The 12,055-nt window shown below is 36.6% G+C and overlaps 1 protein-coding gene across 29 annotated transcripts in view; it reads right to left on the minus strand.

Moving 5' to 3' along the window:
- The window catches only part of CAP (Cbl-associated protein), a 195,695-nt gene that overhangs the window by 80,564 nt on the left and 103,076 nt on the right, over window positions 1-12,055 (minus strand). For 22 of the 29 annotated variants that reach the window (XM_067774854.1, XM_067774839.1, XM_067774842.1 and 19 more), the window contains one exon: window positions 2,080-2,496. The exons of the other annotated variants lie outside the window; for them this stretch is intronic. In XM_067774854.1, the coding sequence (XP_067630955.1) occupies window positions 2,080-2,496 (417 nt within the window). The remainder of the gene's footprint in view (window positions 1-2,079; window positions 2,497-12,055) is intronic. 29 annotated transcript variants of the gene reach the window in all.

Consider the following 12,055-nt stretch of genomic DNA (forward strand, 5'->3'; position numbering starts at 1 on the left):
GATCTATGATAGTTCGTGAGTGACACGAGCTCAAATGCACAATTTACAGCTTAAGCTAAGTATCCAGGTCTCAAGAAAAGTGAAAAAAGTTTTTGAAAACGAACATATAAGCACATCGTGGCTGTGGAATATTTCATGTTTTTTTTTACTAACATTTTAATATTTGAAGAAAAAACTTATGAACAGCAAACTCTTGAAGAACACAATACCTTAAATTTTTTTATAACACCACCAAAAGGCAAAATTTAGATGTAGAGATGTCCAAACATTTGCCTATGTTTTTTAACATACACACAGCCAAAATTTTGGAAGGCTCCACTGACTAAACTTTCATAAAAAAGGAGTGTTATAGCGCTCCCTGCAAAAATAACCCCATCGCAACACAAATGTTCATGAAATTTCGCACACTGAAAGCAAATGGTTTCGATGATCTATTGAAAATACTTTTCAGAAAAATGGGGAGGGATCACATATCTGATATGCATAGGATCATAAACATCACCTGTCACCTTTGCATCCCCTAGAAAACCTTTTTCAAATCAGTAAAACTCTGAGTCTTCTCGCCTAGACTAATTATATTTAGAAGCGAGGTCGATGTGTCATTATACTGCGAAGGAGCAATTGGAGCTATTTCCGGATCATTTTAGGCTCATATCGGGATATCTTCGGAAACGTTTTGAAATTGTTTTTAAGATCATATTACGATTATACCCGGTTAGTATCGGGATTCTTATTACGGAATTATTTCGCAATATTTTCGGGAATATTTCCTGATTTTTTTGGGAATATTTTGGAGCCACTGCGGGAATGATTTGCAGATCATTTTGGGATCGTATCGAAATTGTGTTCGGGTCTATTTCACAATAGGTTTTGGATTATTTCTGGTTTGTTTGATGTTTTTTGAGAAATCGGTTCAGGAATATTATAGAATTGCGTTCGGGAGAACTTTCGGAATAATTTCGAGAACACTTGGCGTTTTTTGGAAACTGCTTCATGCATTTTTTTTGGAATCGTTTCGAGACTTTTTAGGAATCATGTCAGGAAAATTTCGGAATTGTGTTCGGGGATAATTTCGAGAACAATTTTAGGAATAGTTTCGAGATCATTTAAGAGTTTTTGTTCGGGATAATTTCTGCACTATTTCGGAAATATTTTTTGGCATTTTCGCGACTATTGCGGAATTTTTAAAAGATAAGTTCGCTAATATTTAGGAATAATTTCCGGATTAAGGTCAGGATGGTTTTAGAACAACTTCGGGATCAATTCGGAACAATGTGTGGACAATTCGGAGAATGAATGAATTCTAACGGGACTAGTTCGCCATGAATTAGGGACTTTCTTTTAATCATTTTGGGACTATCTCCATATCAATTCGATGTGATTTTCGATATAAGTTCGGTACTATTTCGAGTTCCGGGATCGGTGATAGATCATCTATAGGCCATTTAAGGAACATTTCACGGCTCCTTTCGTGATCATATTGGGACCATCCATCCAGGAAACTTTTAGGTATTGTTTTCGGCATAAATCCGGTATCATTTCGAGATTATCTGCAGATCACTTGAAGTACGCTTTATCTCAGAACACATTTTCAAAAACGGCGTAACTTGGAATTTTGTTATATAACGCCCTATATTAAAATTCAATGGAGGAATTTCATACCTCAGAATTTGTTTAAAAAACGATGTATATTCAGCATAAATTCAATACATTTTGAGCTGTCATTAGGGGTTAAGAAGATATTTTTAGATAAGGCATTCTTCAACCGAATACTGTTTTAAGATGTTCGTTAATCGAATTCTAAGGAATGTCGTTTTTGAATTGCCTGACAAGATAGGGTGATATAACACTCAGAGGTCGATACAAGAAAAGTATAAAACAATTTTTTCTCACAATTTTCTTCCTCAATTTTCCGTACTGAGAAAAAAACACAACTTTTCTTGAGACTTTAATATTAAGCTTTACAATAAAAAACAAAAACTCGAAAAAAATATTTGCACAAAAACACGAAAGAACATTGATGAAGACATTGAAATGCAACAGAAAAAAAATCATCATAATAAAACAAACCACCCATACTTTTGATTTTATCTGCAACACTGCGACTGGGTCCAGCACCAACGTGATTTAGCAATGACGACTCCGACGGTATGGAATCACAATAATTTGTACTGCTTGCCGAACGTGGCGAGGGCGCCGCATACGAACTGTCACCATCGGTGGTTGTGGCAGTACTTTGACGCCAAGGGGGCTGCACCGGTGGTGTACCTTCGTTGTTGTTGTTGTTGTTTTGCGGCTGGACGTAACGACGTGACAATGTTGGCGATTCAAAGCGTACAGGACGAAATTCTTTGCGAATGCTACTCGGTGATGGTTGTGGCGTCCAAAATGGCTGGTGTGGTGGTGGCGGTGGTGTAGGCGTACTAACCTTCGGATGTATGTCGTTGAGATTATTAATTGATGTATTGGGAGTTTGCGTGCCGGGTGTCCAGATGCCTAAACGAAGGTGCACGTTCGTGAAAGTAAAGTTGTATGAAGGTTGTAAAATTTTATATAGAAAATCATTTGTCTGCATATGCGAATTAATGACAATGAGGATACGAGCAATGACATATGTGTGGACGAAGTACGATGACAGAGCACGACGAGCGACCTTAAGGGCAGTAAACATCGGAAAATATACAGAGGAAAATAATACAGTGAAGTGAGTTTGGTCCAAGTCCAAGTATTGTGAAGAGTTTTGATTTAAAATTAGTACATATAATGATGTCGAGTCTCGCTATGAAAATCGAAATTACAATGAATGTCATAGAAACTTCTTAAACCTTACAGCTCGACAAATTACCTGATGAGTTGCATAACAAAGAGGAGGCTCTTAAAAAAAGGCAGTTTATAAGTGTTCTAAAAAGTTTAAAAATACCGCCCCTAATTTTAAAGTTTATTTTGAGAGGAAATTTGTATTTTTTCTTGACCTCTGCAAATATAACCGATTTTTGTTATTGTCACTTGGTAACACTATCAACCCATTTGGTCTATATATAACCTGGAGCCGTTTTCGTTTAGTTTTTTCTGTTAAACCAGTTAAAGAGTGTTTCTCAGTTTACTAAACTGTGAGAAAACGACTGCAGATTAAAAAGGGACATTCGAAGGAACTATAGACCTTTTGAAGTGCTTATTTTGTTTGCGATAGCAATCAAACCTGGTATCATTACTTTACGTTAAGATAGAAAGAAATAGAGGGGTGAAAATTGGAAATTTTTTTTATCTAATTATGCATATTATAAAAAGTAAATACTTTTTTCTTTTCGCCGCTTGACGCTCAAACGCGTGGTCGGATTTTAACCAAACTTACACACAGGTCAGGTACATGGCCCGCACGGTTCTTTTGCATTTTTTTTTTAAATCGGAAAAGGGGGCGTGACACCTCCCATATAAATGAGATCTTTCATACTCAATATCTCTGCAAGTATTAATGCTAGACTACTAAAATTTGGTAAGGCGTTATGTAAGGTAAGTCCTTATCCCTATAACTATCCCTTTTTGAAATCGGAAAAGGGGGAGTGGCACCTTCCATACAAATGCGTTCTTTCATACTCAATATCTATGCTAGATTACTGACATTTGGTAAGACGTTATATAAGGTAAGTATCTATCCTTATTTTTATCCCTTTTTGAAATCGGAGAAGGGGCGTGGCACGTGCCATACAAATGGGATCTTTCATACTCAATATCTACGGAAGCATTAATGTTAGACTACTGAAAATTGGTAAGGCGTTATATAAGGTAAGGCCCTATCCCTATCGCTATCCTGTGAATTATCCGACGGTATTTTTGAATTCTTTAGTTTAACAGGGTTGCCATCCCATTCTTTGCAATTAAAAGTAGGTGCTCCCATTATTATGCTTCCAAACATAAATCCACCTCGATTGTGTAATGGTACCAGACTAGCAGTCAAAAGGGTTATCACTAACCTCATTGAGGCAAAGATCTTGACAGGAAAGTTTGAAGGGCAGCATGTATTGATTCCGCGGATTCAAATGATTCCATCAGATCTGCCTTTTCAGTTTAAACGATTGCAATTTCCAATACGTCTTGCGTTTCCCATGACCATAAACAAAGCACAAGGGCAATCATTGGCATTGTGTGGTATTGATTTGTAATATCCATGCTTCTCCCCGGTCAATTATATGTAGCATATTCACGTTTAAGTAAGCCATCAGCTGTTTTTATATACACCACAATTCAGGGCAAAACAAAAAATATTGTATACGAAAGAGCTCTTCAATTATTAGTTAATTTGAAAAGTATGACAATCGGCAGTCATTTCAAATAGCAGACAATCTGTTGTCAATTGTCTAATCGAATTGATGATTTTTGTTGAAATGGGTTGCGATCATGTCGATTGTGTAATTTTTTGCATAATGAAGTAATATGCATGTTATAAACGATATTTTTCGCTCTGTTCTTAGGTCGGAAAACGATCAAAGTGAATGGTTTTCCAGCACAATAACATGAGAAATATAGTTGACCGTGTGAAAAACATTAATTTCCCATATTCAGACCACACTCAACGATTGGTTATATGATTTATTGAATTGAAACTTGGATTCGCTAAACTCGAATGGCATACCGCAGAAATGGCAGACTATTTGCACGCGTGCTATTGATGGGCAACATAAATTGAAATCAGTGCGTTGAAATTCTCGGAATGAGATCTCCCACAACTTTGAGCTTTCCTTTTAGTACGTTCGCTAATTTATGATATTTTTTTTTTTTTTTGTCTGAGTCAGTCTTTTGGTCATAATCAGGAACAACTGGTGTGAATCACTGACATCAGTCTAGGCGCTCTTCAGTTATAAGCATAGTAGCTAAAGTCACTTTGTTCGTTGCATACAAAATACCTACGAAAATTATTTGCTTTATATTTTTTTTTTTTGGGAATTTTCTTAGATATTGTCCTTTTCTGGTCGGATACCAGTCCAGAATTTGGTTTCAATAAATTAAAAAAAAATCATATACCTACATTATTTAGTTTTGGAGCTAATTACAGTATTTAACTATTCATCAGAAAATGTTAACACAAATAATAAATACATATGGGGTATTCCATCCCATTTCGACAAATTTTGAACCCGACCCCTTTAGAATTGGCTGAAAGTTTTTCTTCTTTTTCTAGCTTACGAAAGACGTTTTTCAGAATTTTTCAAATTTTTTCATCCAACTCAAAAAAAGTTATGAATTTAAAAAAAAAAAACACCGTTTTTGTTTTCAAAATGCTATAACTTTTTCAAAAATTGACCGTTTGGGATTTTTTTTTTTTATTTTTTTAAATGTACTTTCGGAAAAAATACAAACAAATTTTTAAAGTTTTTTTTTTTTGTAATTTTTCAGTTTTTCGAGATTTTTCGAATTTCGCCATTTTTTTTTTTTCTCATAAAAGACTCCAAACAATTCTGCAATCATCCCCACTAATATTTTTTTTTTTTATTTGAAAAAAAAAAAACTTTAAAAATTTTTTTGTATTTTTTTCGAAAAGTACATTTAAAAACAAATTTAAAAAGCAAGATCCCAAACGATCAATTTTTGAAAAAGTTATAGCATTTTGAAAAAACACCGTTTTTTTTAATTCATAGCTTATTTTGAGTTGGACACCGTTTTTGTTTTCAAAATGCTATAACTGTTTCAAAAATTGACCGTTTGGGTTCTTTTTTTTTTTAAATTTATTTTTAAATGTACTTCTCGGAAAAAATACCAAAAAATTTTTAAAGTTTTTTTTTCAATTAAATAAAAAAAAAAAAAAATTATCGGCCCACTCCGGGATTAGCGGGGATGATTGCAGAATTGATTGAAGTTTTTTATGAGAAAAAAAAAAAGAAAAAAATTGGCTAAATTCGAAAAATCTCGAAAAACTGAAAAATTACAAAAAAAAATTTCAAAATTTTTTTGTATTTTTTCCGAAAAGTACATTTAAAAACAAATTTAACGGAGCTACTTGAAACTTTTCCTAACCAAGGGATGTGATTCAGTGTAAACCCATTTAATTTATTTCATCCCTGCAGCGAGACTGCTCACTACCCCCTTGTCCTGGGAATTGCTGAACCTAAACACGGCTCAGAGAAGTGATTTTGCTGCGTATGCCGTTACAGAATTTACTAAGGAGACATATGCCTTGACGCTCCAGAATACTGCCCCTCTAGCCGATGTCAGGATCAAAAGCGTAACTACGATTCGCTCTGAGGTTGGAACAGCAAGTTATCACAAAAAGTTTGAAAGAAATGCCGTGATCGACAAATGTTGGGATCTGCCTGACATGAGTATATGTCGATCACGTCATTTCTTTCAAACTTTTGTGGCACCTTGCTGTTCCAGCCTCAGAGCATATCGTGGTTACGCTTTTGATCCTGACATCGGCTAGAGGGACAATATTCTGGAGCGTCAAGCCATATGTCTCCGGTCAGGCGATGCAAATCTGAGAATCATTACCATCTACAAAAAAGAAAGTATGTCGACTATACAGCAATCATTGTGCTGTCCTCCTAATCTCGATTGAGGTCCGTCAAGGGGAGCGTGCTGTTTGCAAGGTTACTGAATCCTCGTTTTGGAAATCCGGCTAAATGTTCCAAAGGAGGCCGCAACTTTAAAAAGAGATGTTAACCTTGTGAGAAACAAGACCACAGCGACCTCCAAATCAGGGACATTAATCTACGCATCAGACAGTTTGCGGAATGGGAGGACCTCAAAAAGAGTTGTATGACTCATATCTTCCCATATTTTGCTATTGCCAGTAGCTAAGACACTTGAAGCCGTTCTGGCATCACAAGGAGTTACCACACCGAAGGAAGTTAGCGTTGTGTCCGTCCTAAGCCGATGACTGCACGATAATGCCAACAAGTAATGATATTTGCTGTGGAATTAGCAACTGTCTCTTATTCTCTCCAGTTTATTTACCTGCGCAATTTGGCACTATCACCGACTAAATCTTCGACGACCTTATTTAAACGTGGACGCCACAAATTTTGACCATAATGGACATCTAGTAATATATTTTATTTTATTTATTATTTTTTTTATTTCTTATTTTATTTATTCGCAGGAGCGCTTGACCAAGACAAAGAAATGCTGCCTATTAAGCATTCGACCAGTCGAATATATGTTACGTATCTCCGATATAGTCGCCGAGCTTTAGAGAAACACGGTGGAATATACTATAGGCACGGGATGTCTTTTTATGTCACCCGAACACCATTTCCACAGCAAGGCAAGAATACGCCCGGTAAAGGTGAGATACGAAATGCTGAACAGATTCTGTTTAATACTCAGAAACCTGGGCATCCCAAAAGACGTCCGATTAAAATGGGGAGGCGGGGACAAAAAAAACTCATCTATGTAAGCACTTCGAAGAAATCTGGCACAAAAGATCTGAACCCTTTGAATGAAAAAAAAAACATAAAAATACCCTCAAAGTCTTCCACAAAGAGTCGTCATAGTACTTTGCCTATAAATTGCAATGTGGAACCGTGTGTGGAACGAAGCACTGCTAGTTCCAGTAACTCAATTATTAGTTTGAAAGAGGCCTCCCGTGACTATTCTTATACTTCGTTCAAGAGCATATGTGTTCCGCACAAAATGTGCCACGTTTACTAGGCCTTCTGGCAACAGAGGGTCTACTAATATTCCTCTGACCCTGAATATATATTCCCTGGTTACGTCACGTAATGGCCTTATGTAGAAGGCATTTACGCCATCAGAATAGGCATCAGATTTCATGATTATTGAGGAGGAAGAGTCAGTAGTCAGCGCTTACTGTAACAAAGTTTGGCACTACGATGTAGAAATGTGAATATGCGAGTATAAAGGTTAAAGACACGCGGCTAAACTTGTGATCTAATAAACCAATCCATTAAGTTGTGTTATCCCGTCACAGCGAATCAAATTCAATTATATTTCTTTTGCAATAATGTATCAAATCTATATTTAACACCAAAGCGCAAAGGAAATGCATATTTTTAGAAAGATTCGTTTGGCCTGTGGGTAAGTTTTTCATGGTCATGTGTGCAGCGGCAATGACGTCTGGGCGACGAGTTAAATGACTTAGTTAATCAGTTGATGACTGGAATTCCATTTGAAAGTGATCCTAAAAATAAGCCTAAACGTTAATGTATTTTAAAATCGATGTTTTTACGTAGACAAACTACAAATGCCGCTAAATTAAAACCCACCCACTGAAACTAAATTTGTTTCCCATATAAAATTCCGTCAGACTCAAAGAGATGGTATGTATGTAAGTATTTAGAAAAAACAATGAATGAAATATAAAAATAATTTTTTTTTGTTTTGAATAACCAAAAAGCGAAGCAAATTTGTGGGATAAATTAATTAAATAAAACAAGATAAGGTAATTAAAAGCGCACAAAATCTGAGACCGCACAGCAGTCGTCAAGGGTTTTTGGTGTTTTTATTAAACATTTTTTTTCATTTTTTTTTTCTTATATAGCCTTGTACGCGCTTGTGTAGAAAGGTTGCGCGAGATATGTGGCCCGCGTGTGATGCACTGATCAACTTTCGAAATGCTTTTTGAACATTTGTCAATGGAACGAAACAACCCAGCCCAAAGCCATCGATAATATCCAAAAGCGAGAGTAGAGGTTGGAGTGAGAGTGAGAGTCGAAGTGGTAGTGGGAGTGAGGGTGGAGTGGAAGCGAGATTGGAAGTGGTAGTGGGTGTGGGAGTGAGTAGGAATGAGATTGAGAGAACGGAAGAAGTAAAATGAGATGGTAGGGAAATAGAGGCTATAGGGTGCGGACAGGAATAAGAAGGAGAAACGCACGATAAAGTTTACGAGAGTGGAAGAGAGAATGATTATAAAACGAGGGTGGACCATTTTTCAGATAAAGGCAAACCAAGTTTCGAGCAGGATCACGTTTGCCAGAAATGCCAATCTAGGTATAAAGGTGTGATTATATTTCAAAAGGGAACGATTTCCCTTTCGATGAACTTTTAAGCTACACAGAAACAAACTGTTTGCGCCAATTTTGAAAATATTTTTATAAAACATAAAACTGGTCAGCGACCTCTAAGTTACTTATCGTACTGGTCCTGTCATAAGAAGCAGAAGCGTCGGGGCTGACACATCTAACTAGACGGATGTGGAATTGTACCAGGAAAAAGAAGAACGTTCAACGATGAGCTTTTGTTGGTGTTGTATTAACGACAAAAGCACTCTCCGAAGGTTTTGGGGAGTGTTATAGATGTTGAAGGTCCTTTGCCGGATATAGATCCTGTACGTTCCGGTAACAAAACACCATTAAGGTACTAGCCCGACCATCTCGGGAACGATTAACATAACCACAAAAAACTCTCTAGGGCATCCCGCCCTCCACTTCCTAGTATCGTGAGTAACTTGGGGTCACCAGAGCCTCGCCGGCTGAATATGAGTATGATTTCGATTCATATATGTAACAGGTTCTCCTGGCGTCGGTGAGATTGACAAATGGGTTGCTGGAGCTCTGAAGCAAAACAACTTTGTATTTCTTTATCAAACCATTTGAATCCCTCGACGACGAACTGTATTGACTTTATGCGACATTTATACAGTTTAACAAATTAAAACCCAATGGCTACGTTGGCAAGGCCATGCGATACGAAATGAAAAATATGTTCTGGTCCAAAAAGAGTTCTTATCCGAATATGTGTATGAAACAGCAAATTTCAGGATCGATACTGAACACTTCAATCAGCGTACATCTCTGTGTTACACTGAACTATCTAGTAAAAGAACAATTACAACAACAAGATGCTCATGTTTATGTACGTAATGAGAAACAGGCACTTTTGGCAATAAATCAAAAAAGTGGACGGCCAATAGTAATGGTCAAGTGGTATGAGTCATCCGCTTTGGCGCACGTCGCTAAAATTGTTTTTGTGCAAAAGAATAGGTATCGGCAAAAAGTTGATAATCAAAGAAAATGAAGAAGATAAAATTTAAAAGAGTGTCTCAATGTATAGTAGAAATATAACTTTTCTAAATATTTTTTTATTTTCTAAAGTTCAACTGGTTGGTCAATAAATAGACGACACATAGATCCTTTGCGGTTGCCATGGTGTGATGGTACCATGCTCGCCTGTTACACCGAAGGTCCTGGTTTCAAGTCGAGGGAAAAGCAACATCAAAACTTTAGATAAATTTGTATAGAGTTATAGAAGATTTTTCTAAGCGGGGTCGCCACTAAGGAGTGGTTTAGCAAACACTTCGAGTATATTTCTGTCATGAAAATCTTCTCAAGGAAAATTCATCTGCTTGTAGATGCCGTTCGGAATCGGCATAAAACATGTAGGTTCCGGTTAGTTATAAGGAGGTAAAACGAAGCACGACGCAAATTGAAAGAAAAGCTGGGTCTAAATCCCCTTGGAGGTAAATCGCGCCAAGTACCTATTTATTTTTAACACTTGCTTAGCTTGCACTAGCTTCACTTGTTTGTTTGTAACTCTCTAGGCTAGGCGCGCAAAAAGATCCATCTAACGGTAATTATTGAAGAAGGCATTGGTTAAATAACTCGCTAAAAACGAGTTGTGATTAATAGTGGAGACACGAACCTCTGTGCTACGGCGTCTTATTTAGTTTTTATACTCAGCTGAGCAAAGCTCACAGAGCATATCAATTTTGTTAACATAACGGTACGCCGTAACGACATAAACTAATCAAGATAGATATAGACTTCTATATATCAAAATGATCTGGGCGAAAAAAGAAATTCATTTCATGTCCGTCCGTTCGTCCGTAAACACGATAACTTGAGTAAATTTTAAGGCATCTTAATGGGATTTGGTACGTAAGTTCTTGGCACTCATCTCAGATCGATATTTAAAATGAACGAAATCGGACTATAACCACGCCCACTTTTTCGATATCGAAAATTTCGAAAAACCGAAAAAGTGGGATAATTCATTACCAAAGACGGCTAAAGCGATGAAACTTGGTAGGTGGGTTGACCTTATGACACAGAGTAGAAAATTATTAAAATTTTGGACAATGGGCGTGGCACTGCCCACCTTTAAAAGAAGGTAGTTTAAAAATTTTGCAAGCTGTAATTTGGCAGTCGTTGAAGGTATCATGATAAAATTTGGCAGAAGCTTTTCTCCTATTACTATATGTGTGCCAAATAAAAATTAGGAAAATCGGATAACGAACAAGCCTACTTTTTAAAAAGAAAATTTTAAAAGTAAAATCTTAACAAAAAATTGAATATCTTTACAGTATATAAGTAAATTGTGTCAACATTCGACTCCAGTAATGATATGATGCAACAAAACACAAAAATAAAAGAAAATTTCAAAATGGGCGTGGCTCCGCCCTTTTTTATTTAATTTGTCTAGAATACTTTTAATACCATAAGTCGAACAAAAATTTACCAATCCTTGTGAAATTTGGTAAGGACATAGCTTCTATGACGGTAACTGTTTCTGTGAAAATGGGCGAAATCGGTTGAAGCCACGGCCAATTTTTATAAACAATCGACCGTCTGTCCTTCCGCTCGGCCGATATATCGTTCGATATATCTTTACTAAACTTAGTTCACGTACTTACCGGAACTCACCTTGTATTGGTGTTAAAAATGGGCGAAATCCGAGACCACGCCCAATTTTTCGATATCGAAAATTTCAAAAAATGAAAAGAATGCCATAATTCTATACCAAATACGAAAAAGGGATGAAACATGGTGATTGTATTGGTTTTTTGACGTAAAACATTAATTTAGAAAAAACTTTGTAAAATTGGTGTGACACCTGCCATATTAAGTAGAAGAAAATGAAAACGTCCTGCAGGGCGAAATCAAAAGCCCTTGGAATTAGGGCAGAAATACTGTTCGTGATATTACATATATAAATAAATTAACGAAACCCGACTGATGATGTTCTGGATCGCCCTGGTCCACATTTTGGTCGAGCTCTCGAAAACGCCTTCACATATACAACTAAGAGCCACACTCTTTTAAAACCCTCACTAATACCTTTAATTTGATACCCATATCGTACAAACGCATTCTAGAGTCACCCC

Source organism: Eurosta solidaginis, chromosome 3, assembly GCF_040869045.1.
Source record: "Eurosta solidaginis isolate ZX-2024a chromosome 3, ASM4086904v1, whole genome shotgun sequence".
NCBI classification, from domain to species: Eukaryota; Metazoa; Arthropoda; class Insecta; order Diptera; family Tephritidae; genus Eurosta; species Eurosta solidaginis.